The sequence below is a fragment of the Lepisosteus platostomus genome, chromosome 14, assembly GCF_059453375.1.
Source record: "Lepisosteus platostomus isolate fLepPlt1 chromosome 14, fLepPlt1.hap1, whole genome shotgun sequence".
In the NCBI taxonomy this organism is placed as follows: Eukaryota; Metazoa; Chordata; class Actinopteri; order Semionotiformes; family Lepisosteidae; genus Lepisosteus; species Lepisosteus platostomus.
In genome coordinates, this window is record NC_142624.1 from 2,009,940 (window position 1) to 2,033,222 (window position 23,283).

A 23,283-nucleotide genomic window follows, 5' to 3' on the forward strand; every position below is an offset into this window, starting at 1 on the left:
TAGGAGGAAGGAGCTGGGATGAACGGTGGGAAATACAAATATTAACGAGCTCCAATGGACGTGCTGTGCAAGAGGGCAGAGGCCATTAGAGACACTGCCTCTCTGCATTGCTCACCAGGCGGGCGGACGGGCAGGCTGGAGGGGACCCCCACCTGTCACTGGCCCCCGGCGCTGGGCTCCAGCCCCCCCCCCCCCGCAGCCGTGCGGCCGTGTCCTCCAGCAGCTCCTCCCGCGCACGCCCAGCTGGTCGTGAAGGGCGTTCAGATCCCTTGAAGGGCTGTTAGCCTTGTGCCCAGCCTCCAACATGGAGGATCTGGCGCCCAGCGTGGGACAGGAACCCACCACCCTGAGGTTATGAATCTCGTGCTCTACCAACAGAGCTCGTCGGGGCCCAAATGTAGCTGTATTAACAGCTAACAGCTGTATTAATTGGGGGCGGAGCAGTGGCTCTGTGGCTCAGGATCTGTGCTTGGGGCTGGAAGGTTGCTGGTTCAAATCCCGCAGCCGGCAGAGGTATCCTACTCCGTTGGGCCCCTGAGCAAGGCCCTTCACCCCAGCTGCTCCAGGGGTGCTGTACAATGGCTGACCCTGTGCTCTGACCCCCAGCTTCTCTCTCCCTGTCTGTGTGTCTCATGGAGAGCAAGCTGGGGTCTGCAAAAAGACACATTCCTCATGCAAGAAATTGTATCTGGCCGATAAAACAACATTATCATTATCACAGTTTATTTTGTGTTTATTCATAATACATTTGGCTTCACCGGCTTGGCTAAGGATTAAAAAAGAGCCAGAACGAATCAAGCTGGACCCCAAACCACCACTGCAGAATTAAGGAAATCTTAGAGAAGCTGAGGGACATTTTCAGTGATGTATGGTTGAACTGTGGTTTGTTTCGGCACTTAGAGAGCTGAAGGAGCACCTGTATTGGTTTTATTGCAGGTGAAGTAGTCCTCCGATGACCTCCAGCTGAGTGGCTTAATGCGTTAGGAATGCCTTGAAGGAAGTGAGCTGCCAGAATTTGAAATTGATAAGTGGAGAGGACGATCTTCCTTTTTATGATTATGGCAATGTACTCTGAATGGATACAGATCAAGTTTTGTTTCCACCTGTGCCCCAAGAAAAAAGGAGCTACAGCAATTAGAAACAGTCTGAATAAAGAGGGTGGATGATCTGAAGGGAGAGATGAGGATAAACTCAGAAGAACAACGTGCTGGTACCACTGGCTTCGAAAACGGGCCTTGAAGCCAAAGGAAGGGGCTGTATTTATAAAAATGCTGGGCGTCTTTGGAGAGAACAAAATTCATCATAAAAAGACGGCCCTTACCTGTCTGTTAAGAATAAGTGCTGCAACTGAAGATCTGCTTTGTCATTTGAATTAAGAGTGTGTGATGTCTGTGATGTGGTGAGGTAAGGATGGCCCTCAAGATGCAGGTTCAAGAAGATATGAGATAAAAGACCAACTGTGGGGTAACCAAAGACCAAACTGCATATGTTGGGGGATTTCAATACCATAGAGAAAGCTGTACATTTAAGAGCTGTTGTCCTGTAGCACCCTGACCCTTCTGTGCCCTCCTGTGCTCACTGGTTTTTTTTTCACTCCTGACACAAAAGAGTACTCTCTTTCTCGGGAGTTTGCATATGTCAACACATTAATACATATTTATCTGCACACTTTAAAAGACAAAATGAATAATGTTATCTGAAGGAAGAAAGCAAATGTTTGGTAAAGACCATTCGTTCTCTCAACACCACCTGTCTGATCAAGAAAGCGCAACAGCGCCTGTACTTCCTAAGATGGTTGAAGAAAGCCAAGATATGTCCCCAGATCCTCACTAACTTTTACAGATGCACTACAGAAAGCACACTGACAGGCTGCATCACAGTGTGGTATGGCAACTGCAGTGCTGCTGACCGCAAAGCCCTACAGCGGGTGGTGAAAACTGCCCAGTCCATCACTGGGGTTACCCTCCCATCTATCCAGGACATTTATGATCATTCTGCACCAGCAGCCCCAGCTGGGAGACACACAGTGATCATTCTGCACCAGTAACCCCACCTGGGAGACACACAGTGGTCATTCTGCACCAGCAGCCCCAGCTGGGAGACACACAGGGATCATTCTGCACCAGTAACCCCTCTGGAAGACACACAGTGGCCATTCTGCACCAGTAACCCACCCTTGGGGACACACAGTGATCATTCTGCACCAGCAGCCCCTCCTGGGAGACACACAGTGGTCATTCTGCACCAGCAGCCCTACCCGGGAGACACACAGTGATAATTCTGCACCAGTAACCACATCTGGGAGACACACAATCATCATTCTGCACCAGTAACCCCCCTGGGAGACACACAGTGATTATTCTGCACCAGCAGCCCCACCTGGGAGACACACAGTGATCATTCTGCACCAGTAACCCCTCCTGGGAGACACACAGTGGTCATACTGCCCGTGCCAATGTACAGAAAATAAGGAGAAAACCCCAATAAAAACTCAGCATGGCCGTCTGGCTCAATCTGCTACATACTGCAGATCTCTTACCTGGGGGGGGGGAGACAAAGACAGCCATTGAAGAGAGTAGGGGGGGGAGAGAAAAAACACGAAAGAGAGAGGAAACCTTTTCTATATTCCAGTTTTATTAACAAGTTAAAAAAAGCAAACAGGGGAGACAAATACAAAGGGCGCCATCAGTGTGTGAAGACAGAACCCAGCCTGCAGGCCCGAGGGGGAACAACAGGTGGCAAGAACAGCGATTCTGCGGGCGAAGAGCTTTGACACAACCAAAGGTGGGATATCTGGGCGGGGCCAGGATTCACCCAGGTGTCTTGGGCTAGCTGCGCAGCATCGCCCCCTTGCGGTCACCTCGCAGACGGCGGGTTTTAGCGCTGTCGGCGAGAGCTGCGTCAGGCCTCGCCCTGAGGAGTCTGGGGGTTAACGGGGGCGCGTCCACGGCGCGCGCTTGCCCAGCACGGGGGGGCCCCGTCCCCAACGCGATGGTGGCAGCGGTGGGATGGAGACTTGACAGTCGCCACTTCCAACACTGGGGGGGGGGGGGGGGGCTTACAAGGTGGGAAACGGTTGGCGATTCTAAATTCCCAGGAAAAGAAAAAAAACAAAGTAAACCCGAAGAGCAGCTGATCCGCAGCGGAAAGGAATCCTGATCGCTCTCCCGACGGAGGCCCACGCACTCACCAGCCCCCATAGCGCCCCCTGGTGGCCTCAGCAGCTGTAGTGCTTGGTCAGGGCGTCTATCAGCTCTTGTTTCTTGGTGCCGGTGGTCCGGACTCCCAGCTGCTGGCAGGCGTCCTTCAGCACCGGCACCGTCAGCTTCCCCAGGGTGCCTTTCTCCACGTGGGCCCGCAGCCCCTCCTCCGAGACCTCCACGCGGGCCTTCTTCTCCGCCCCGCCGCCGCCCTCTGCTGGACAGGAGGACTCACTGCGTCAGCCTGGGACTCGCACCGGCGCCCACACCTCACAGCCATTTCCCAGCTGGAAAACTGCTCCCCCTCTGGCTGCTTCTGCGCTCCCGCTTTCCGGCCCCTCCCCCGGCCCCCTCCTCCCTCACCTGGCTTGCGTTTCTGCGCGGGACCCTTGCCCTCGGGGTTGTAGTCGGGGGGGTAGACCAGCTCCTTGAACTCCTGGGCCAGGACACCCAGCCTCTGGTCCATCACGTCCAGCTTGGGCTCTGGTCAGACAGGGAGAGAGAGAGGGGGCGCAGTCTTACTGGTGTGGAGAGAGAGGGGGGCGCAGTCTTACTGGTGTGGAGAGAGAGAGGGGCGCAGTCTTACTGGTGTGGAGAGAGAGGGGGGGCGCAGTCTTACTGGTGTGGAGAGAGAGGGGGGGCGCAGTCTTACTGGTGTGGAGAGAGAGAGGGGCGCAGTCTTACTGGTGTGGAGAGAGGAGAGTGGGGCGCAGTCTTACTGGTGCGGAGAGAGAGAGTTTGGCACAGTCTTACTGGTGTGGAGAGAGAGAGGGGCGCAGTCTTACTGGTGTGGAGAGAGGAGAGTGGGGCGCAGTCTTACTGGTGCGGAGAGAGAGAGGGGCGCAGTCTTACTGGTGTGGAGAGAGGAGAGTGGGGCGCAGTCTTACTGGTGTGGAGAGAGAGTGGGGCGCAGTCTTACTGGTGCGGAGAGAGAGAGGGGGCGCAGTCTTACTGGTGTGGAGAGAGAGTGGGGCGCAGTCTTACTGGTGCGGAGAGAGAGGGGGCGCAGTCTTACTGGTGTGGAGAGAGAGAGGGGGGAGAGTGGGGCGCAGTCTTACTGGTGTGGAGAGAGAGAGGGGGGAGAGGGGGGCGCAGTCTTACTGGTGTGGAGAGAGAGAGGGGGGAGAGGGGGGCGCAGTCTTACTGGTGTGGAGAGAGAGAGGGGGGAGAGGGGGGCGCAGTCTTACTGGTGTGGAGAGAGAGAGGGGGGAGAGGGGGGCGCAGTCTTACTGGTGTGGAGAGAGAGAGGGGGGAGAGGGGGGCGCAGTCTTACTGGTGTGGAGAGAGAGAGGGGGGAGAGGGGGGCGCAGTCTTACTGGTGTGGAGAGAGAGAGGGGGGAGAGGGGGGCGCAGTCTTACTGGTGTGGAGAGAGAGAGGGGAGAGAGGGGGGCGCAGTCTTACTGGTGTGGAGAGAGAGGGGGGCGCAGTCTTACTGGTGTGGAGAGAGAGAGGGGGGAGAGGGGGGCGCAGTCTTACTGGTGTGGAGAGAGAGAGGGGGCGCAGTCTTACTGGTGTGGAGAGAGAGAGGGGGCGCAGTCTTACTGGGGTGGAGAGAGAGAGGGGGTGCAGTCTTACTGGTGTGGAGAGAGAGAGGGGGGAGAGGGGGGCGCAGTCTTACTGGTGTGGAGAGAGAGAGAGGGGGCGCAGTCTTACTGGTGTGGAGAGAGAGAGGGGGCGCAGTCTTACTGGTGTGGAGAGACAGAGGGGGCGCAGTCTTACTGGTGCGGAGAGAGAGTGGGGGGAGAGTGGGGCGCAGTCTTACTGGTGTGGAGAGAGAGTGGGGCGCAGTCTTACTGGTGCGGAGAGAGAGAGTTTGGCACAGTCTTACTGGTGTGGAGAGACAGAGGGGGCGCAGTCTTACTGGTGTGGAGAGAGAGAGGGGGGAGAGTGGGGCGCAGTCTTACTGGTGTGGAGAGAGAGTGGGGCGCAGTCTTACTGGTGCGGAGAGAGAGAGTTTGGCACAGTCTTACTGGTGTGGAGAGAGAGTGGGGCGCAGTCTTACTGGTGCGGAGAGAGAGAGGGGGCGCAGTCTTACTGGTGTGGAGAGAGAGTGGGGCGCAGTCTTACTGGTGCGGAGAGAGAGGGGGCGCAGTCTTACTGGTGTGGAGAGAGAGAGGGGGGAGAGTGGGGCGCAGTCTTACTGGTGTGGAGAGAGAGAGGGGGGAGAGGGGGGCGCAGTCTTACTGGTGTGGAGAGAGAGAGGGGGGAGAGGGGGGCGCAGTCTTACTGGTGTGGAGAGAGAGAGGGGGGAGAGGGGGGCGCAGTCTTACTGGTGTGGAGAGAGAGAGGGGGGAGAGGGGGGCGCAGTCTTACTGGTGCGGAGAGAGAGGGGGCGCAGTCTTACTGGTGTGGAGAGAGAGAGGGGGGAGAGGGGGGCGCAGTCTTACTGGTGTGGAGAGAGAGAGGGGGGAGAGGGGGGCGCAGTCTTACTGGTGTGGAGAGAGAGAGGGGGGAGAGGGGGGCGCAGTCTTACTGGTGTGGAGAGAGAGAGGGGGGAGAGGGGGGCGCAGTCTTACTGGTGTGGAGAGAGAGAGGGGGCGCAGTCTTACTGGGGTGGAGAGAGAGAGGGGGTGCAGTCTTACTGGTGTGGAGAGAGAGAGGGGGGAGAGGGGGGCGCAGTCTTACTGGTGTGGAGAGAGAGAGGGGGTGCAGTCTTACTGGTGTGGAGAGAGAGAGGGGGGAGAGGGGGGCGCAGTCTTACTGGTGTGGAGAGACAGAGGGGGGCGCAGTCTTACTGGTGTGGAGAGACAGAGGGGGCGCAGTCTTACTGGTGCGGAGAGAGAGTGGGGCACAGTCTTACTGGTGTGGAGAGAGAGAGGGGGCGCAGTCTTACTGGTGCGGAGAGAGAGTGGGGCGCAGTCTTACTGGTGTGGTCTTCGATGGGCTCTGGCTCCATCAAGTCCAGCGCCAGGGCCTCCAGGTTGCGGAAGTACTGCTGGAGTGAGGGGTTCTCGAACGCATCGCACCTGAAACAGAGCACACACAGGGCTCACACAGGGCTCACACAGGGCACTCACAGGGCACACACAGGGCACACACAGGGCACACACAGGGCACACACAGGGCACTCACAGGGCACTCACAGGGCTCACACAGAACACTCACAGAGCACTCACAGGGCTCACACAGGGCACACACAGAGCACTCACAGGGCACACACAGGGCTCACACAGGGCTCACACAGGGCACACACAGGGCACACACAGAGCACTCACAGGGCTCACACAGGGCTCACACAGGGCACACACAGAGCACTCACAGGGCTCACACAGGGCTCACACAGGGCTCACACAGGGCACTCACAGGGCACTCACAGGGCACTCACAGGGCACACACAGGGCTCACACAGGGTTCACACAGGGTTCACACAGAACACTCACAGGGCACACACAGGGCACTCACAGGGCACTCACAGGGCACTCACAGGGCACTCACAGGGCACACACAGGGCTCACACAGGGCTCACACAGAACACTTACAGGGCTCACACAGGGCTCACACAGGGCTCACACAGGGCTCACACAGGGCACACGTGCAGCGCCACCCTCAGACCTGTACTTGAAGCGCAGCTTGTGCACGATCTCCTTCATCTTCCCCACTTGCTCCGGACTGGCGGGCGTCTTCTCGGGGGCGTCCAGCGTGCGGATGTCGTCGGCGAAGGGCAGGAAGATCAGGTGGAAACCTGCGGAGGGGCAAGGAAGGGCTCAGGGCTGCGGGCCGGGTGGGAAATAACGACCTGCCCTTTTCCGGATCCGCTTTTATAGGGCTCCGGCGTGGGCGGGGCCGTACCTGGGGGTGTGGTCTGCAGGTTGTTGGCATCCAGCTCCTCCCTCTGGGGCACCATGGCAACGAAGCGGGGGGGCGTGTTCCGGCGAGGGGTGTAGCGACACACGGCGAACACGCCCCTTTCAGAGCACCTCTTCAACAGGGCTGTGAACAGCTTTGAACTGCCTGAGAGGGAGGGGGAGAGAAATGTACAGGAATAATATAATATTGCATTCATACAGTACCTTAACACTGCACTGAGGGAGGGAGGGTGACCCCTGACCTGTGACCTGCTGCTCCTCGGGGTAGATGAAGAGGGCGGGCCGGATGTGATGGTGCCTCTTCAGGCGGTCCAGGGGCTTGAACCCAATCAGAACCAAGCCCGGCTCCTCGAACTTCTTCAGCTCGGCCACCTCCTCGTTCTCCAGCACGATCTGCCGGTCCCTGTAGGTCTTGGGACAGAGACAGTCGCTCAACACCGTCAGCCAGGCCGCAGCTCGGGCCCAGCGAAACCGGCAGCGGGCCCTGCACCTTTCAGGCTCGTTATTCTGCTCCACTAACAGCATAATAATAGAGACAAGTATTATGACGTTCATGTGATATCGTGCCTTAAAAAGAGGCTTCTGAAGGCGCTGGGTAAAACCCGGAGCGGAGCGGAGCCGGAGCGCGCGCACACCTGGGACCTCTTGGTGTCGCTGGGCAGCAGCAGGCTCCCCGTGTGCGCGTGGTAGAGCCGGGTCTTCGTGCGGACCGGCTCGTTGGTGTCGCGGTACAGGCGCACCGCGGGGGGCTTGGTCGCAGTCCGGGCCAGGACGTACACCCCCACGGCCAGGGACACCCCCTCCCCCAGGGACAGCGGGATCCTGGGGCAGAGAGGGGCAGGAAGGGAGCAGGTCAGGGCCCGGTGTCGAGCCGACTGGGGAGCACGTGACCCTGTCCCCCGCTGGTCTATCGCATGGGATCACCCCCCCGAGCAACGCTGGTCCCCACTTTCACAGCTGGGGTACAGCAGCTCACTCAAGCGCACAACAGCAGTGTCCGCAGCAGAGACTCGAACCCACAGCCTGATGAGATCAGATTTACCCCCCAGACTACACCCCCACGTGATAAATATCTACCATACTGCACACCCTCCCCTGCTCTGAGCTCTTATTGATCACTGACATCACCCCAGTGAACACACTGCACACCCTCCCCTGCTCTGAGCTCTTATTGATCACCGATATCACCCCAGTGAACACACTGCACACCCTCCCCTGCTCTGAGCTCTTATTGATCACCGATATCACCCCAGTGAACACACTGCACACCCTCTCCTGCTCTGAGCTCTTATTGATCACCGATATCACCCCAGTGAACACACTGCACACCCTCTCCTGCTCTGAGCTCTTACTGATCACCGATTTCGCCGCAGGTGCCACGCCCCTCACCTGGCCTGGGCCCTCTTCTTCAGCTCCTTGGCCCTCACCCTCCTCTGCAGGTCCTCCAGTTTCCCAGAAGGCTCCATCCTCACCCCCAGCTCCTCCTCGCTGCCCTCGGCCGGGGAGATGACGTCGCAGAAGAACCGGGACAGGTCGAAGCCGCCGGGCTTCTGGAGGTGGATGAGGTCCAGGATCACCCCTGGGGTTCAGACAGACACACCGGGACTGGGATGAGATCTGCGCCCCCCCACTTTATCCCCGCACAGCCGTCATCTGGTCAGGGGGAACCCCCAGGCCAGATGGGTGACTCACGTCTGCTCTCACACAAGCAGGGGCATCTGAGACGTTTACTGCAAACGCACAAACTCACAGTTTCACCTAACCTCCGTCCGTCTATCTTCCAACCCAATTCAGGGTCGTGGGGGAGCCGGATCCTATCCCAGCAAGCAACGGGCACAGGGCAGGCTACACCCGGGACAAGACGCTAGCCCGACGCAGGGCAGACACGCACACAGGATCACAGGACGGTCAGTTTTCCCAGAACGAATCTACCAGCCTGTCTTTGGACTGTGGAAGGAAACCGGAGCACAACGAGGGAAGAACATGCAGACTCCACACAGACAGCACCCCAGGTCCAGAACTGAACCCCCAAGGGGCAGACAACTCAGGTCCTCAGCAACAATTTGAAAATATTTCACAAAGCACCTTAAACATCGAGACCCTGTGCAGTCCGAGAGAGAGCCGATTTCCTCAGGGTGACATTTCAAGGGTGGCAGAGCACTAGATATCACGAGGGAGTGTGAACGAGGGAAGAACGTGCGAACTCCACACAGACAGCACATGCGGGGTCCGGAACCGGACCCCCGGGGCCCCAGCATTGCCCCCTCCCCCCCCTCACCCGTCTCCTTCAGGTCGGCCGCCTTGGTGCGGGCCAGCCTGTCCCGGGTTCGGTCGCCCCCGTGCGGGTCGTCCTGGTTGGTGAAGATCATCAGGCGCTTGTGGCTGAGGCGCAGCTTGACGTCGCTGAAGAGGTTGGAGCAGGCCCACAGCGCCTCCCCCAGGGAGAAGTCGGGACTGCAGCCCAGCTCCTCCTTCGCCAGCTGCCGGCCCCTCTCTCCCTGGAGCCGGTCCAGATCCTGGACCCGCCGGGCCCCTGACACAGAGGAACCGAGTGGGAGGCAGGGAGAGCGAGAGAGAGAGAGGAGGGTGAGGCGAGAGTGAGGCAGAGGGAGAGGGGGGAGCGTACAGCCGGTCAGGATAGCGAGAGTGTCCTGTGGTGACCGCAGTGCGGTCAGTGAGCTGTACAGTGTGCCTGGAGAGCGTACAGCCGGTCAGGACAGCGAGAGTGCCCTGTGGTGACCGCAGTGCGGTCAGTGAGCTGTACAGTGTGCCTGGAGAGCGTACAGCCGGTCAGGACAGCGAGAGTGCCCTGTGGTGACCGCAGTGCGGTCAGTGAGCTGTACAGTGTGCCTGGAGAGCGTACAGCCGGTCAGGACAGGGAGAGTGCCCTGTGGTGACCGCAGTGCGGTCAGTGAGCTGTACAGTGTGCCTGGAGAGAGTACAGCCGGTCAGGACAGCGAGAGTGCCCTGTGGTGACCGCAGTGTGGTCAGTGAGCTGTACAGTGAGCCTGGAGAGCGTACAGCCGGTCAGGACAGCGAGAGTGCCCTGTGGTGACCGCAGTGCGGTCAGTGAGCTGTACAGTGAGCCTGGAGAGAGTACAGCCGGTCAGGACAGCGAGAGTGCCCTGTGGTGACCGCAGTGCGGTCAGTGAGCTAGCCCTGTCCTCACCTGGGCTCTCCAGGTCGTGGTAGACGTAGACGTGCTTGAAGGACACGGAGTTCTTGTGCTTGGCCGTCCCGTAGAACACCAGCGCCACCAGGTCGCGGTCACTGCTGATGATCTTGCTGGTGTAGACGCTGCGCACACACTGCGGCAGGAGACACGCGGCTGGTCAGTGCCTGCAGGGCCTTCTCTCTCTCTCTCTCTCCCTCTGTCCGTGTGTCGCTCACCTGCAGGGTCATTTCGAAGGGGGTGATGTCATCCTCCGACTCCACCAACATCTCCTTCGAGGCATCGACCAGGAACACCAGGCTGTCCCGGCCGGAGAACTTGTAGTCCCCTGCAACACAGGACAGCACAGCACAGAGGGACTCACTACAGCACAGAGGGACTCACTACAGCACAGAGGGACTCACTACAGCACAGAGGGACTCACTACAGCACAGCACAGAGGGACTCACTACAGCACAAAGGGATTAACTACAGCACAGCCCAGAGGGACTCACTACAGCACAGAGGGATACACTACAGCACAGAGGGATTCACTACAGAACAGAGGGATTCACTACAGCACAGAGGGATACACTACAGCACAGAGGGATACACTACAGCACAGAGGGATTCACTACAGCACAGCACAGAGGGATTCACTACAGCACAGCACAGAGGGATTCACTACAGCACAGAGGGATACACTACAGCACAGAGGGATACACTACAGAACAGCACAGAGTGGTAGAGCACTGCACAGCACAACACAGACTGATACAGCACAAAACAGCACAGCGATACACTTCAGTGTGATACAGTAGTGCAGAACTGTGGTATGCAGTCCAGTGGTGTGTGTGGCAGCACGACACACAGTGTGCTACAACACAGTGCAGTGCAGTGTGATACAGTACAGCAATGTGAACAGGTCTGTATCAGCACGGTACAAGCATATAGAACAGTGTGAGGCACTAGAGTGTGACAGTACAGTGTAATAGAGTACAGTGCCACTTCCTGTGCTGTGCGGCTGACCCCACCCCCTCTACTTATTCACCACACACCCACCTCCAGACTCCTCCCCCTCCTCTTGCTCCGCCTCCTCCTCCCCCTCGTGACGGTAGTAGTCGTCCCACTCTGCCATGACCTGACAGCTGGCTCGGCCCCCTCAGATCTGGAACACACTCAAACACACACACACAGGCGCCTCTTTACACAAAGGGTGGTGGGGGTGTGGAACAAGATGGCCTGCCGCGATGGTCAATCCCCTGGTTCCTCTCAGGAAACCGCTCAATGAAATCCTCAGCTCACCCAATTACTAACTACCCAATGGGCCAGAGAGATTAGAAACGAGAGGAGCCCTCTTAGTCTTTCTTATATGTTTATGCAGATGATTTAAAGGGGAACTACAGTCCCGATTCCTCAAACCAATTATTTAATCTCAGTGACAAAACAAATTCGTTGACGTGATTGAAACATCTGGCAAATTCTGAACGAGGCACAAAATCGTGAGCTTCATGAAAGTACCGTAAATCGACATGTTCTCCTCACAGATGCGAGTTCCCACGAATTGCAGTGTGATGGTGCAGCCCTTCCTGCTCACTAGTCACTGTAGTAGACTAGTGTAATGGGATGTATGAGTACAGGCTACACTGCTGACATTTCACCACAGGAGTGTTCAAGCGTGATCTGCACTCGCAGTGAACAAGGTAACAAGTATTTGACAGAAAACCATCTCGGAACAAAGAGCAATATTTCTATTGGATTAAAAGAGTTGTATTCACAAGCCTGCATGTTTTTAGTATAATAGGGTCGCTTCACATCGCTGGAAGATTTGTTGCCACGTTCTGAATCGCGGGACATGGCGCTGCGCAGACCTGGAAATTGGAGGTTTATCCTGGAGAGCTGTTTCTGTCTCCTGTCTGATGTCTGAGCTACTTCACCACAGTTTACAGGATGTTGTTAAACCGGGGGCCTGACCAGTCCTGGTCCTGGAGGGTCAGTGTGTCTGCAGGACTGGTCAGTGCGTCTGCAGCAGGGCTGTCCAGTCCTGCTGCCCCTGGAGGGCCGGTCAGTCTTTTCCAGGTCTCTTAAAATAATCTCCGAAGAGCTGGAAGAATCTATTCAACTGTTGGTCCAGCCTAGCCCGTTAACAGATGGAATAAAACCTGAAGAAGCCCTGCAGGATCAAGATTGGGTCAGCACTCTTAGACGAACACAAAAAGAGGACCGACTTCGGATTCCAGGACAACGATAATTTGAGAGAGACTCTCCTGAACCTCGCTTGTTTGGGGCATGTTTAGTGGGCGGTAACCGACACCTCCCTCCACCAATGACAGCAGCTTTCAATGGCAGCTCAGCCAATTGGGAGCCCTAGAGGCACAGCTCGCCAAACACCGAAACTTGTCAGCGTGCTTCAGCGATTAAAACACTTTTGTGAAGCATTAAGCGGCCCAGGCGGGCAAACAGCTTGGCGGTCGCCAGCTTATGCGTCACCTACCTCTTTTTAAATCCCGTGCACAGTGAGCTTGGACGCGCTTTCGCCTCCTTGTGTCGGAAAGCGACAGCAACTACAGCGCCTCTCCTCCCTCAGAGAGCGAGCCCGCAACAACCGCCACGGCGCGCACGCAAAGCAGCGTTCGCGGGGCCGTTGAAACCACGCCTCCAGCGTGCTGGCGCTCAACTTGCCGTAAGACGTCGAATATGCGCGCCCGCCACAATTGAATTTCCTTGCTATGTATGTAACCCTGCAGCTGGCCCCAGGTACAATTTCAAGCGTGCTATCTCCACCTCGGTGGAGTTTTGTTTGATCTCCTTGTGTTCACGTAGTTTTCCTCCAGGTGCTCTGGTTTCCTCCCACAGTCTAATAGCATATTGGTGGGTTCATTGGCTTCTGGGAAAATTGGCCCAGGTGTGAGTGCATATGCCTGCCCTGTGATGGACTGGCGTCCCATCCAGGTTGTATCCTGCCTTGCGCCCGTTGCATTGGAAAAAACGGTTGCAAAGTGGATGGATGATGGTGCAGGTATCTAGCGAAAAAAGGACATGTGAAATGTAAAACTGTCCATTTGTAGCAAAGTGAGCAAGGAATCAGGTTTTCCAAACCACACGGCACGTTAACAGAACACGTTAACCGAAACAGTGGCTTCGTGAGAATATTGTGAACCTTTTAGTCGCCGGAGTTTTCTTGCGCAAGACAACTTAACAACGACGCTTTCTTACATTTGCAGGTGCAAAATATGGAAACGTCATGAGTGACGTGGGGGACCGACCTCGTCCACCAGCTTTGTGCAATGGACCACTTAGGGCGCCTTAAACCTCAGGACTTCAGGACTGTGCAACTGGCCAAAAACTCCACACAAGCTGGACACAAGCAAGACGCAGTCAGCCAATGAGGGAAGAGCGTGCATTTTGTGTGCACACAAGCAAGACGCAGTCAGCCAATGAGGGAAGAGCGTGCGTTTTGTGTGCACACAAGCAAGACGCAGTCAGCCAATGAGGGAAGAGCGTGCAACTGGAATTTGGTTTGGCAAGCCCATGCAATTAAAGACCTACAATACAAGTACACAACACAAAGCCAGTAATGGAGGGCACCCACCCAAAACCCAACACATCCTCACACACCACCCTCAACACGCACCAGTATTAAAATAAATAACGTCGAGAGACGGAATAACATGGATCCGTACAAAAAATTTCCAAATCAAAGTGCAGGATGAGCACCTCACTGGTCGGTCCTGTTTCAATAGGGTCTTCAGGCGGGGGTTCCAGCCGAGGGACGGGCCTGTCTCGATGTGGACATGCACAAACCCCACATGCCCGCAATACAGTCCGGCCCTCTCCTAGCACCTGAGCTGGTCAGTGCGGAGGTCTGGGGATAAACCTTCAGGACACTATGAAAATCCTGGAGCATCCGGGGGGGACCCAGGGGGCCGAAGTCCCTGGGGTCACACCCCAGAGCCCCGCCGCCCTGCTCCGGCAGAAACTGGAGTCTGTCCCTCGACATAACGGCGGCGGAGGGCCTCACACAGCTCTCGGGAGCCCGTCGTTCCCGGTGCAGGACAGGGGCCAGCTGGGATGCTGGCTCACAAAATCCGCATCCGCGCCTAGCTAGCATTATTAATGGAAGCGTTCCACCTCTGCGGCTGCGATTTAAAACCCAGGATCGTACTGTGAACTGCAGGTTTCTAACCAGCCCCTGCGGGTGCGCACACAGGGGTGGTAAAGGCTGGGGGAGAGTCACTAAAACAGGCACACTTGACCTCTTTTTTTTTTTCCCCAACCAATATTTTATTTTTTGGGTGAAAGATCGTTGCTCGGCGGGGCAGCTCAACACGGCTTCTGTTGCTCCCTAGTGACACACGCTGCTCAATCTCCATTAAATCAGCTGATCGCCACAACACCCGTGTCTGTGAGCGGGTTTGGCAGTGGGAAGAGTCATTTTTCACAGCAGAGGGCTGAACAAGCGACACAGCCGGCTCTGTGCTCCTCCAGCTGCTAGGTCTTGTGTAACTAATACCCGTTCCTGCAGTAGTTTTTTATTCTTGCCGCTCGGCATTTTTTATAGATAGAGAGGAGATTTCTATTAACCTGCCACTACATGCACACATAGCAACGATACGTTTGTATATAAACGGAGTATTTATTCGCATCCATTCCTCTCGTCATGGAGCAACGCAACTCGACCTATCCTGTCAAACTGTACATTTACGACCTCTCCAAGGGGATGGCACGGCAGCTTAGTCCTATAATGCTGGGTAAGCACCCCGCGGGGAGTCGCGGCCCGGCCTTCCGTGAAGAAGGCGAGCCGGTGCGGCGTAGGACATCAGGACAGACCGAGGATTTCTTTAGAGCGGCAGGCCTACGGGCTTAAAGGTTGTTGTCCTAGTACTAATAACCGTCGGTTGCCGAAAATGAAAATTCTCCCTGTTGTGTGAAAAATGCGAATACATGATTGTACTTGAATACATGATGGAGTGATGAAGCCATTTATCTTGTGTGTTACACGAAACATTCATAATTAAACGACATTTCCTCGTATCTCTTCGGTAAAAAAACAAACTAGAGCACTATGTTTATACATCGACAGTGAATGGGACTTCAGGTGTCACTGAAACCTTTATACATAACATTTTTCAGCGACGTTTTTTTTTTCTCGATATCTCAGACCGCAAACCCGCAGAAATAATTAAATTAGTGTTATTAATATACGGTCCCATTCGGTTTCCGGGCGAGACATACAGTACATACAGGCAGGTAAATTTATTGTCGCGTTTCCATTAAATCGGTTTAATGGAAACCGTGTGGAAGAAGGGTTTTGACTATATATGCGATATCTATATGGAGCTTGTCTTACACATTTATTTTATTCGACAGGATTAAAAAAAAAAAGAAAGTACCGTAGAGAAGGAGGTCAGTGTACAAGGAGGAAACATGAATTGGCAATTTCTGATCTTACGCCCCCAGGATGTAGCTCAGCTGATCTTTTCCCAGAATAAAACACGAACGTCGCTATGATCCCTCTAAAACCTTCCTACACGACACCACGGTAAAAAATAGTGGTATTTTAAAACGTCCCTTACACCCTAACGCGTACCAAGGAAAATATATTTGAAAGGAATGGATTTCCTGTTGTTTCGTGTCGGGAGATTGCCATGTAGTCCTGTCATAATTGCCTACTGGGAGTCCCAGTTGATCCCAGTAAAATTTGGTTTACTGGTTTGGCAACTGGTCTCTAGGAATTGGGGAGGGAGTCTTGCTTGATATGAACTTGTACTGTTGACCAGTCCAAAGTGAAGGGATGGTGCTGTACTGAACTGCTCTCCATGTTGTTGGTGGTGGTTGTTTTTAACTGGGTGGAATGTACAGTACCGGTCTTGACCGCCTGAAACGGTCAAACGGTCAGTGGAGACTGACTAACTTGACAAGCGGTCAGCAGGGACCAGCTGAGCCATGTCATCTAGGCTTGTGCAGAGGCCTGTCAGGGCTCAGGATGGGCTTCGGAGCTTCCACAAGGCTTATCGGGAACAACTGGCTTTCTGGTCATGGTGGTGGGGGGTAGCTACGGTATATGGAAACGTACTTATATACCATTTTTATTATTTTGCAGGCAAACAGCTAGACGGCATTTGGTAAGTACAAGAACAGGTACAAACTTCTTTCCATCCCCCTGGGTCAGGGGGGTGCCTGACTCCTGACTGCAGGGGGCGCTGTCCTGGGAGGAGTTAACAGGTCTAAGACACAACAAGCCCACCTCTGAGTGGGGGCGCCGTGTCGACGCGTTTCGGCGTCGGACCCCGAGCTTCGCCGGAAAAAAAAATTCAAACCCCCCCCCTGGAAAAAAATGCCATCCAGTTTAACGTGCCGAGTACGGGAGAAGGAGCTCAGATCACTCTGGATCGGGAATGAGGCAGGGCGCCTCATCCCCTCCCTGTCAGCTCCTCTCCTCCTTTGCCTGTTGTGTTTGTTTGTTCCACGCCTCCACAACCCTCTGTGTAAAGAAGCCCCCCCCTCCCCCCCACGAGGCCTGTCCGGGCCCGGGCCCTGACTGTGTGCTGTCTTGTGTCGCAGGCACACCTCCATCGTGGTCTACGGGGATGAGTTCTTCTTTGGGGGAGAGGGGATCTCCAGCTGCCCTCCGGTAAGACACCGTCTAAAAGACGCCCCCCTCGGCCCTAGATCTGCGGCGCACCCCCTCCTGCTCCTGGAAGGGGGGGGACGGACCCCTTCGTCTTCTGCATTTCCTTCCAGACGAGCTCTTAAGCGATCAAGTCGACCGTAGGTTGACCTGTAGCTGGTGGTGGAAGAATTTTAAAATCGAGTTTTTTTTTTTTTTTGGTCGCATCCACCCGATTCTGGAATCGCTAGTTCTGCTTGTTTTGCGTTTCGCCTCGCGGCTCCAAAAAACCCTGCGGCCGCACACGGGGAGGGGAGCGAGTCTGGGGGGGTGAAGGAGGAAGCGTTGTGTGTGCAGCTCTCCTGCAGCAGAGTATTGTTGGAACCAAGGCCCGAAAGCAGCTTGAAATGGTCTACTCAGGCCAGATTAAACCCAATAAAGGGATCGACTGACCTCAGCAGTTAAGAGCTCAGTAAGAACTTATAACAGGAGAGTAAGGGGTTCCCTGGGACTCAAGATGAGACCCCACTCCCTCTTCACCCTGTATCTCAGTACTCCTGCACCCTATACTCTGTACCCCAGTTCCCTCCCTGCACACTGTACTCGGATCTCTATTCCCTGGGCTTCACAACAACCTGCTACAACCAGAGCCAGGTGTCATGTTCAAATCCACAACACACGTTACACACTTACCTTCCCGTTCTGAGGACCTCCCCTCCAGAGTGAGATTTTTCCATCCAGGGCAGGGGGCGGGCCTTCCTGACGCAAGGGGGTGTGGCTTGTGTGATTTCAGGGCGGGACCATGCTGGGCCCTCCCAACACGGTGGTGGACCTGGGCAACACAGAGGTGACTGAGGAGATCTTCATGGAGTACCTCTCCTCTCTTGGAGAGTCCACCTACAGGTCAGGAGGGGCACTGCAAGGGGGCTGGGGGTTATGAACAGGGGGGGCTGGTTAGGCCTCTCTGCCTGTGTATCAGTCACTGGGAGTGTCATCTCAGATGTGTCAGCTGATGTTCTCTGTCTGACTTAACTTTTGTAGCCCCAGATGGGAAATTTGCTCGGTGGGCAGATATAAGACGGAACACGATCCACAATCCATTTAACATAAACATAGACAAGACCCCACTCACAAATGAGAGACGTGTGTATGACGAGGAAAAAAAGAATGTGTGTGTGTATATATAAAGTAAAATGTACAGTCGGTTGTCCAGAGGAAGTAGGCTTAATAGCCAGGGGAAGAAAAGGGATAACTCCATTCTATGGCACTTGAATGTGGGATTTGTGGTTGAAGTGGACACTCAGATGGGAGCTCAGATTCACTGTGCAAGAGGAAGTGATTATATTGGCACTGTTCGTTTGATGTCGATGTCTGGCAGCTGTAGCACCAATAATCCTGCAGGCTGACTTCACTGCCTGTCTCCATCGCCCTCTCTCCCTCCCCTTATTTCGGGGCGCTAACGGGTGTCCCCGTGCCTGCAGGGGGGATCGTTACCGGCTGTTTGAGCACAACTGCAACACCTTCAGTAACGAGGTGGGTCAGTTCCTGACGGGGAGGAAGATCCCGGCCTACATCACTGACCTGCCCTCCGAGGTCCTGTCCACGTGAGTGTCTCCCCAGCCTCGTCAGCCAATTAACTCGCCTGTGGAATAATTGCGCAGGAGAGAGAGAGAGAGCTGTTCGCCACCGCTCCCTCGCTCTATAAACCCCGAACCCTCTCTGATCCGCCAGCTCTCGGGAGAGGACATAAATACTCCCAGCAGGCGTGTAAAGAGCTGTGAAACTTGTCACGTCCTCTGTGACGCAGACAGTGATGGAGCTCAGCTCCTGTCTTCTCATAATAAGAATGTAGGAGGCCATTTGACCCATCCAGGCCGTTTTGTAGTTAGAAGTTAATCGATCCAGAGAATCTCGTCCAGCTCTTTCGCGTAAGAAGCCAGGGTATTGGCTTCAACAACACGGCTGGGTGGCTTGCTCCACACCCCCACCACGCTCTGTGTAAAGAGGTGCCTTCGCTTCGCGGTCCGAAGTGCACTTCCACGGGTCAGGAGAGAACTGCCTGAGGCAGTGACGGCGCCGTAACGGTACAGTTACCGGGGTCTTACCCACCCCGTCTCCGCGCGCGCCCCCGGGTTCGAGCCGGCGGGTCTTTGGGCTGACGTAGCGGTGACCGCGCTGTCTGTGTTGCAGGCCCTTCGGACAGGCGCTGAGGCCCATCCTGGACTCCATCCACATCCAGCCCCCCGGAGGGAACATCATCAACGGACACCAGGGGCAGAGCTAGAGAGCGCCGGACCCCACGCGCCGGGGAGACTGTCGGGGGGGGGGGTGGGGAGGCAGCCAGCCCTGATCCCAGCGAGCCGCGAGGAGCTCCCAGGGTCCCATTCCGAAATCCGGGCCCCCAGGGGAAGCAGCAGGCTCTCCGATCTTAGGAATAACTGGACCAATCAAGGAGGCTGCTGAGGCCCCGGTGATGTATAAGATCTGATATTGTACATCAGTCCAGGATCTGAAAGGTCTTATATTCTGTACCCGTCCACGATGTATAAGATTCTAGATCTATAAGATCTTGTATTTTAATTCTGTCCAAGACCTGAAGGATCTTATACTGTATACCTATCCAAGGTCTATAAGATCTTGTATTTTAATTCTGTCCAAGACCTGTAGGATCTTGTATCGTGTATCTATCCCGGATCTACAAGCCCCGGAGGTCTGTGGCTCCCCAGGACCAGGGCTGGCATTAAGTCTTTAAAGGGTTCGGGGAAGGGTGGGAGTCTGGGGGACGTGGGGGTGTGGGGGGCGTTTTTAGGGTTGTATTTTTGAAGCTGTGTCATTGCCTTGTCAACGTTTCATTGTAATACAAAAAAAAACTGACGGGAGAGACGGACGAAGACGAGAGGTGGGGGGGGGTCGCAAAGGGCTCCCCCCTGACCCGCCTAAGGGTCATGCCCGGGGTCAGAGGTCAGGTCTCAGAACGGGTGGTCGGTGCTGGATCTCCAGAGGCGCTCCGAAGACGTCCAGGGGCTGTGGGTGTGAGGTGCTTCCCACTGGTGACCAACAGGAAATCAGACACGCCCTTCGTTAGTCAACCCATTGATTGGTTGATTGATTGATTGATTGACCATTGACTTCAAACCTTTCTGGGTTGAAACCGTGGGAACAGACGAGGACTTTGTGGTCTTGATTTTTTTTTGTAAACAGTATTTATTAATGATCTATTTAATATACTTTACGTTCTTTCTTCTCTGTAAATGCCCGGCCGCGTCGCGCAGAGGGGGGGCTGTGTTGGAGCCAGTTCGAAGGAATCGGGGCGCACCAGAGGCAAGGCAGACACGAGCAGAGGCCCAGGCCTGCAGGCCGAGCTGCTCGCGAGAGACCGCCCTCGGTGAGCCTAGATGTGCAGGTGCATGATGGTCCTGAGACCGTGAGCGCGATCCTAGATGAGAGGAGGCCCCTGGGCCCACCTGGGTCGTGTGTGTGTGTGTGTGTGTGTGTGTGTGTGTGTGTGTGTGTGTGTGTGGCGGTCATCGTCGTGGATACCAGGGATTCGGACAGGTGGGAGCAGGCAGGCCAGGTGATTTAACCCCGGAAGTCGGGATGGGCCGGAGACGGGGCTCGCCAGCGCCACCGTGGGGCTGAAAGAAGACCTGGTTCTGGCCAGGGTCCGGCCCCAGAGGGCTGTGAGGCCCCAGCCGTGTCGGGGGAGGAAGCGCGACCCTTCTGCGCCCCCGAGAGTCGGCGAGCAGGGATCCCGGAACGGGCCGGACGCAGGGGGGCGGCCAGGTGCACTGACACTAGAACCCATCGCGCTGCCATATTTCATATCTGTATATCTTTGTGTTTGGGGACTGGTCCAGCTTTATTTGTGACATTGTTTTGACTTAATTCTTTGTCATGTTCCCTTCTTATTATATTATATTGTTGTTGTTATTATTACTATCGAGCAATTCGTATGCTTTCGAACAGTATGTGCAGCAAAGCCATGAATCCAGCTGAACCTGTCTGACCTGTGACCTGTGACCTGTGCTGCAGGGCTCAGCGGCTGCTCACCGTTCTACATTAAAGCTGAAACTCTCTCTCCTGCGTCCCTGTGTCTTATTTTTATCCCCCCTCCTCTCACGGGCACAACCCGCAAGAGTCGGCTGTTTTGTGTTTGGACCGGAGGATCAAGTTTTTGAGCTGGAAATGGGAACCTGTAGCCTCTCCCCCCTCTCCAGGCACGAACTCAGAACCAGAACCCTGAGCTGCTGTCGCTCTGCTCACTGGAACCCAAAGAGGAGAAGAGGGATTCTTGATGACTGGAGTCGTACTCCACCAGGTGGCACCAGAGGCCCATCTCATTTCTGCACTTCATTCAGGACAAATCAGGGCTTCTCAACCTGTGTTGGTCCTGCAGTCTGCCTCATTTCAGGATCTTGCTACAGATGGCTCGTTAATTATTTAGCTGATAATTAGAAAAATCAATAGTTCAATTATCTATAAGTGCACTGGTTGCATTAAAGCCAGTGACACACATTGATTAAAGCCAGCGATTGACCTGGTCGTTGCTCTGTGCGTTTTCTCTTACCTTCTGTCTGCCTCTCTCCTCTACTCCTTGACTCTTTGCAGTCTTAGTCCTGGAGGGGTCAGTGTGTCTGCAGCAGGGCTGTCCAGTCCCGGTCCTGGAGGGGTCAGTGTGTCTGCAGCAGGGCTGTCCAGTCCTGGTCCTGGAGGGTCAGTCAGTGTGTCTGCAGCAGGGCTGTCCAGTCCTGGTCCTGGAGGGTCAGTGTGTCTGCAGCAGGGCTGTCCAGTCCTGGTCCTGGAGGGGTCAGTGTGTCTGCAGCAGGGCTGTCCAGTCCCGGTCCTGGAGGGTCAGTCAGTGTGTCTGCAGCAGGGCTGTCCAGTCCTGGTCCTGGAGGGTCGGTCAGTGTGTCTGCAGCAGGGCTGTACAGTCCTGGTCCTGGAGGGTCAGTGTGTCTGCAGCAGGGCTGTCCAGTCCTGGTCCTGGAGGGGTCAGTCAGTGTGTCTGCAGCAGGGCCGTCCAGTCCTGGTCCTGGAGGGGTCAGTGTTAGGAGCAGATTTGGACTGAAGACCTGCATGACCAGGCCTGGCCACCCCCTTGAGCTTTGCGGGGTGTGATCTAGGGTTTCGGGGGGGTGCACCCCGCAGAACGTGTGGTTAGAGGGGCAAGTTCTGGACAGAGAGAGAGAGAGTGAGGCGCTGCAGGGCGGGTTGAAATCTGTCGCCGGCAGGAAGCAGGTCCCCCTGATCTTCATTGTGAGCCGCAGCTGCCCTCAGCCGACACCCCACAATTATCCCCCCGTTAATTACGATGATCAGGCGCTCGGCAGGCAGGAGCCAGGCCTCTGATGCCACCAAGCACAGGAGCACAGGAGCACGGGGGCACAGGGGCACAGGGGCACAGGAGCACAGGAGCACAGGAGCACAGCAGGGGCACAGGGGCACAGGGGCACAGGAGCACAGCAGGGGCACAGGGGCACAGGAGCACAGGAGCACAGCAGGAGCACAGGGGCACAGGGGCACAGGGGCACAGGAGCACAGGGGCACAGGAGCACAGCAGGGGCACAGGGGCACAGGAGCACAGGGGCACAGGAGCACAGCAGGGGCACAGGGGCACAGGAGCACAGGAGCACAGCAGGAGCACAGGGGCACAGGGGCACAGGGGCACAGGAGCACAGGGGCACAGGAGCACAGCAGGAGCACAGGGGCACAGGGGCACAGCAGGAGCACAGGGGCACAGGGGCACAGGGGCACAGGAGCACAGCAGGAGCACAGGGGCACAGGGGCACAGCAGGGGCACAGGAGCACAGGAGCAAAGGGGCACAGGGGCTACTGAGCTCTCGCGCTCTTGGTGGAGCAGAGCCTGCTGGGTATCGGTACCGGTAGCCGGTAGGCGGGACACGGGCCAGCGACTGAGGCGCACGCCTCCGCGCCCCTGTGCCACCCTGTTCCTGAACACCGCTGAACACAGAGCCCTCACCTGAGAGGACCTGAATAACCTCAGAGAAACACGTCTCACAGGGAGCGAAAATAACGGTGTGATGATTATTATTAGGGGGGCGATTTTCACCTTGCGGGGATTAATCTTCTTGACATGTTCCTCCTCAGACGTCTCGGGCGGCACACTGTGTGAGCCGTTTCCTCCTCTATAATTAATCTGAAGTATGGCAGGCCCCCCCCCCCACCAACAGCGATAGTGTTAATTGCTACTGGCTTCCTAGTTTCGATAGCAGGCGAGACTCTGTTGCTCTCAGGTTCAGAAGCAGTTTCAGGAAGGGAGAGGGAATGAAAGGGGTATTCAGAACAGGGATCAGTGGGTTTAGGCTTAAGAACACTGACACAGCCCAGTCACAGGGCTCTAGACTCCTCTAGTCCCTGTGGAGTCCAGCACACTGACACAGCCCAGTCACAGGGCTCTAGACTCCTCTAGTCCCTGTGGAGTCCAGCACACTGACACAGCCCAGTCACAGGCTCTAGACTCTTCTAGTCCCTGTGGAGTCCAGCACACTGACACA

General features: G+C 55.9%; 2 protein-coding genes across 6 annotated transcripts; one reads left to right on the forward strand and one right to left on the reverse strand.

Moving 5' to 3' along the window:
* Positions 1-2,616: 2,616 nt before the first annotated feature.
* Positions 2,617-12,776, reverse strand: xrcc6 (X-ray repair cross complementing 6). 5 transcript variants are annotated; one of them, XM_088606376.1, is made up of 14 exons: positions 12,653-12,776; positions 11,221-11,336; positions 10,398-10,507; positions 10,177-10,315; positions 9,286-9,540; positions 8,397-8,586; positions 7,643-7,829; positions 7,250-7,418; positions 6,991-7,152; positions 6,754-6,883; positions 6,067-6,167; positions 3,564-3,683; positions 3,191-3,417; positions 2,617-3,085 (listed from the first exon to the last, which is right to left on the reverse strand). In XM_088606376.1, exons 2-13 carry the CDS (start codon positions 11,294-11,296, stop codon positions 3,218-3,220), a joined length of 1,839 nt encoding a protein of 612 aa, XP_088462502.1. In that variant the 5' UTR covers positions 11,297-11,336; positions 12,653-12,776; the 3' UTR covers positions 2,617-3,085; positions 3,191-3,217. The 5 variants fall into 5 exon arrangements, with proteins under 5 accessions (XP_088462502.1, XP_088462501.1, XP_088462503.1 ...); XM_088606375.1 differs by having other exon boundaries at positions 2,617-3,417; positions 11,221-11,326; XM_088606377.1 differs by having other exon boundaries at positions 2,617-3,414.
* A 1,683-nt stretch (positions 12,777-14,459) lies between these two features.
* On the forward strand, positions 14,460-20,844 carry LOC148648653 (desumoylating isopeptidase 1-like). The gene is made up of 6 exons (XM_088606380.1): positions 14,460-14,909; positions 16,262-16,283; positions 16,723-16,792; positions 17,562-17,671; positions 18,250-18,372; positions 18,959-20,844. The coding sequence occupies exons 1-6, from the start codon at positions 14,819-14,821 to the stop codon at positions 19,050-19,052; spliced, it is 510 nt and encodes a 169-aa protein (XP_088462506.1). The 5' UTR covers positions 14,460-14,818; the 3' UTR covers positions 19,053-20,844.
* The last annotated feature ends 2,439 nt before the right edge of the window (positions 20,845-23,283 follow it).

Coding starts and splice junctions, on each gene's coding strand:
- xrcc6 (XM_088606375.1), bottom strand. CDS start 11,296: ATGGCAGAGTGGGACGACTACTACCGTCACGAGGGGGAGGAGGAGGCG. Junction 10,508..11,220: donor GGAGGGGGAGGAGTCTGGAG/GTGGGTGTGTGG, acceptor CCTGTGTTGCAG/GGGACTACAAGTTCTCCGGC. Junction 7,419..7,642: donor GCGACACCAAGAGGTCCCAG/GTGTGCGCGCGC, acceptor CTCTGTCCCAAG/ACCTACAGGGACCGGCAGAT.
- LOC148648653 (XM_088606380.1), top strand. CDS start 14,819: ATGGAGCAACGCAACTCGACCTATCCTGTCAAACTGTACATTTACGAC. Junction 14,910..16,261: donor GCTTAGTCCTATAATGCTGG/GTAAGCACCCCG, acceptor ATTATTTTGCAG/GCAAACAGCTAGACGGCATT. Junction 18,373..18,958: donor CCCTCCGAGGTCCTGTCCAC/GTGAGTGTCTCC, acceptor TCTGTGTTGCAG/GCCCTTCGGACAGGCGCTGA.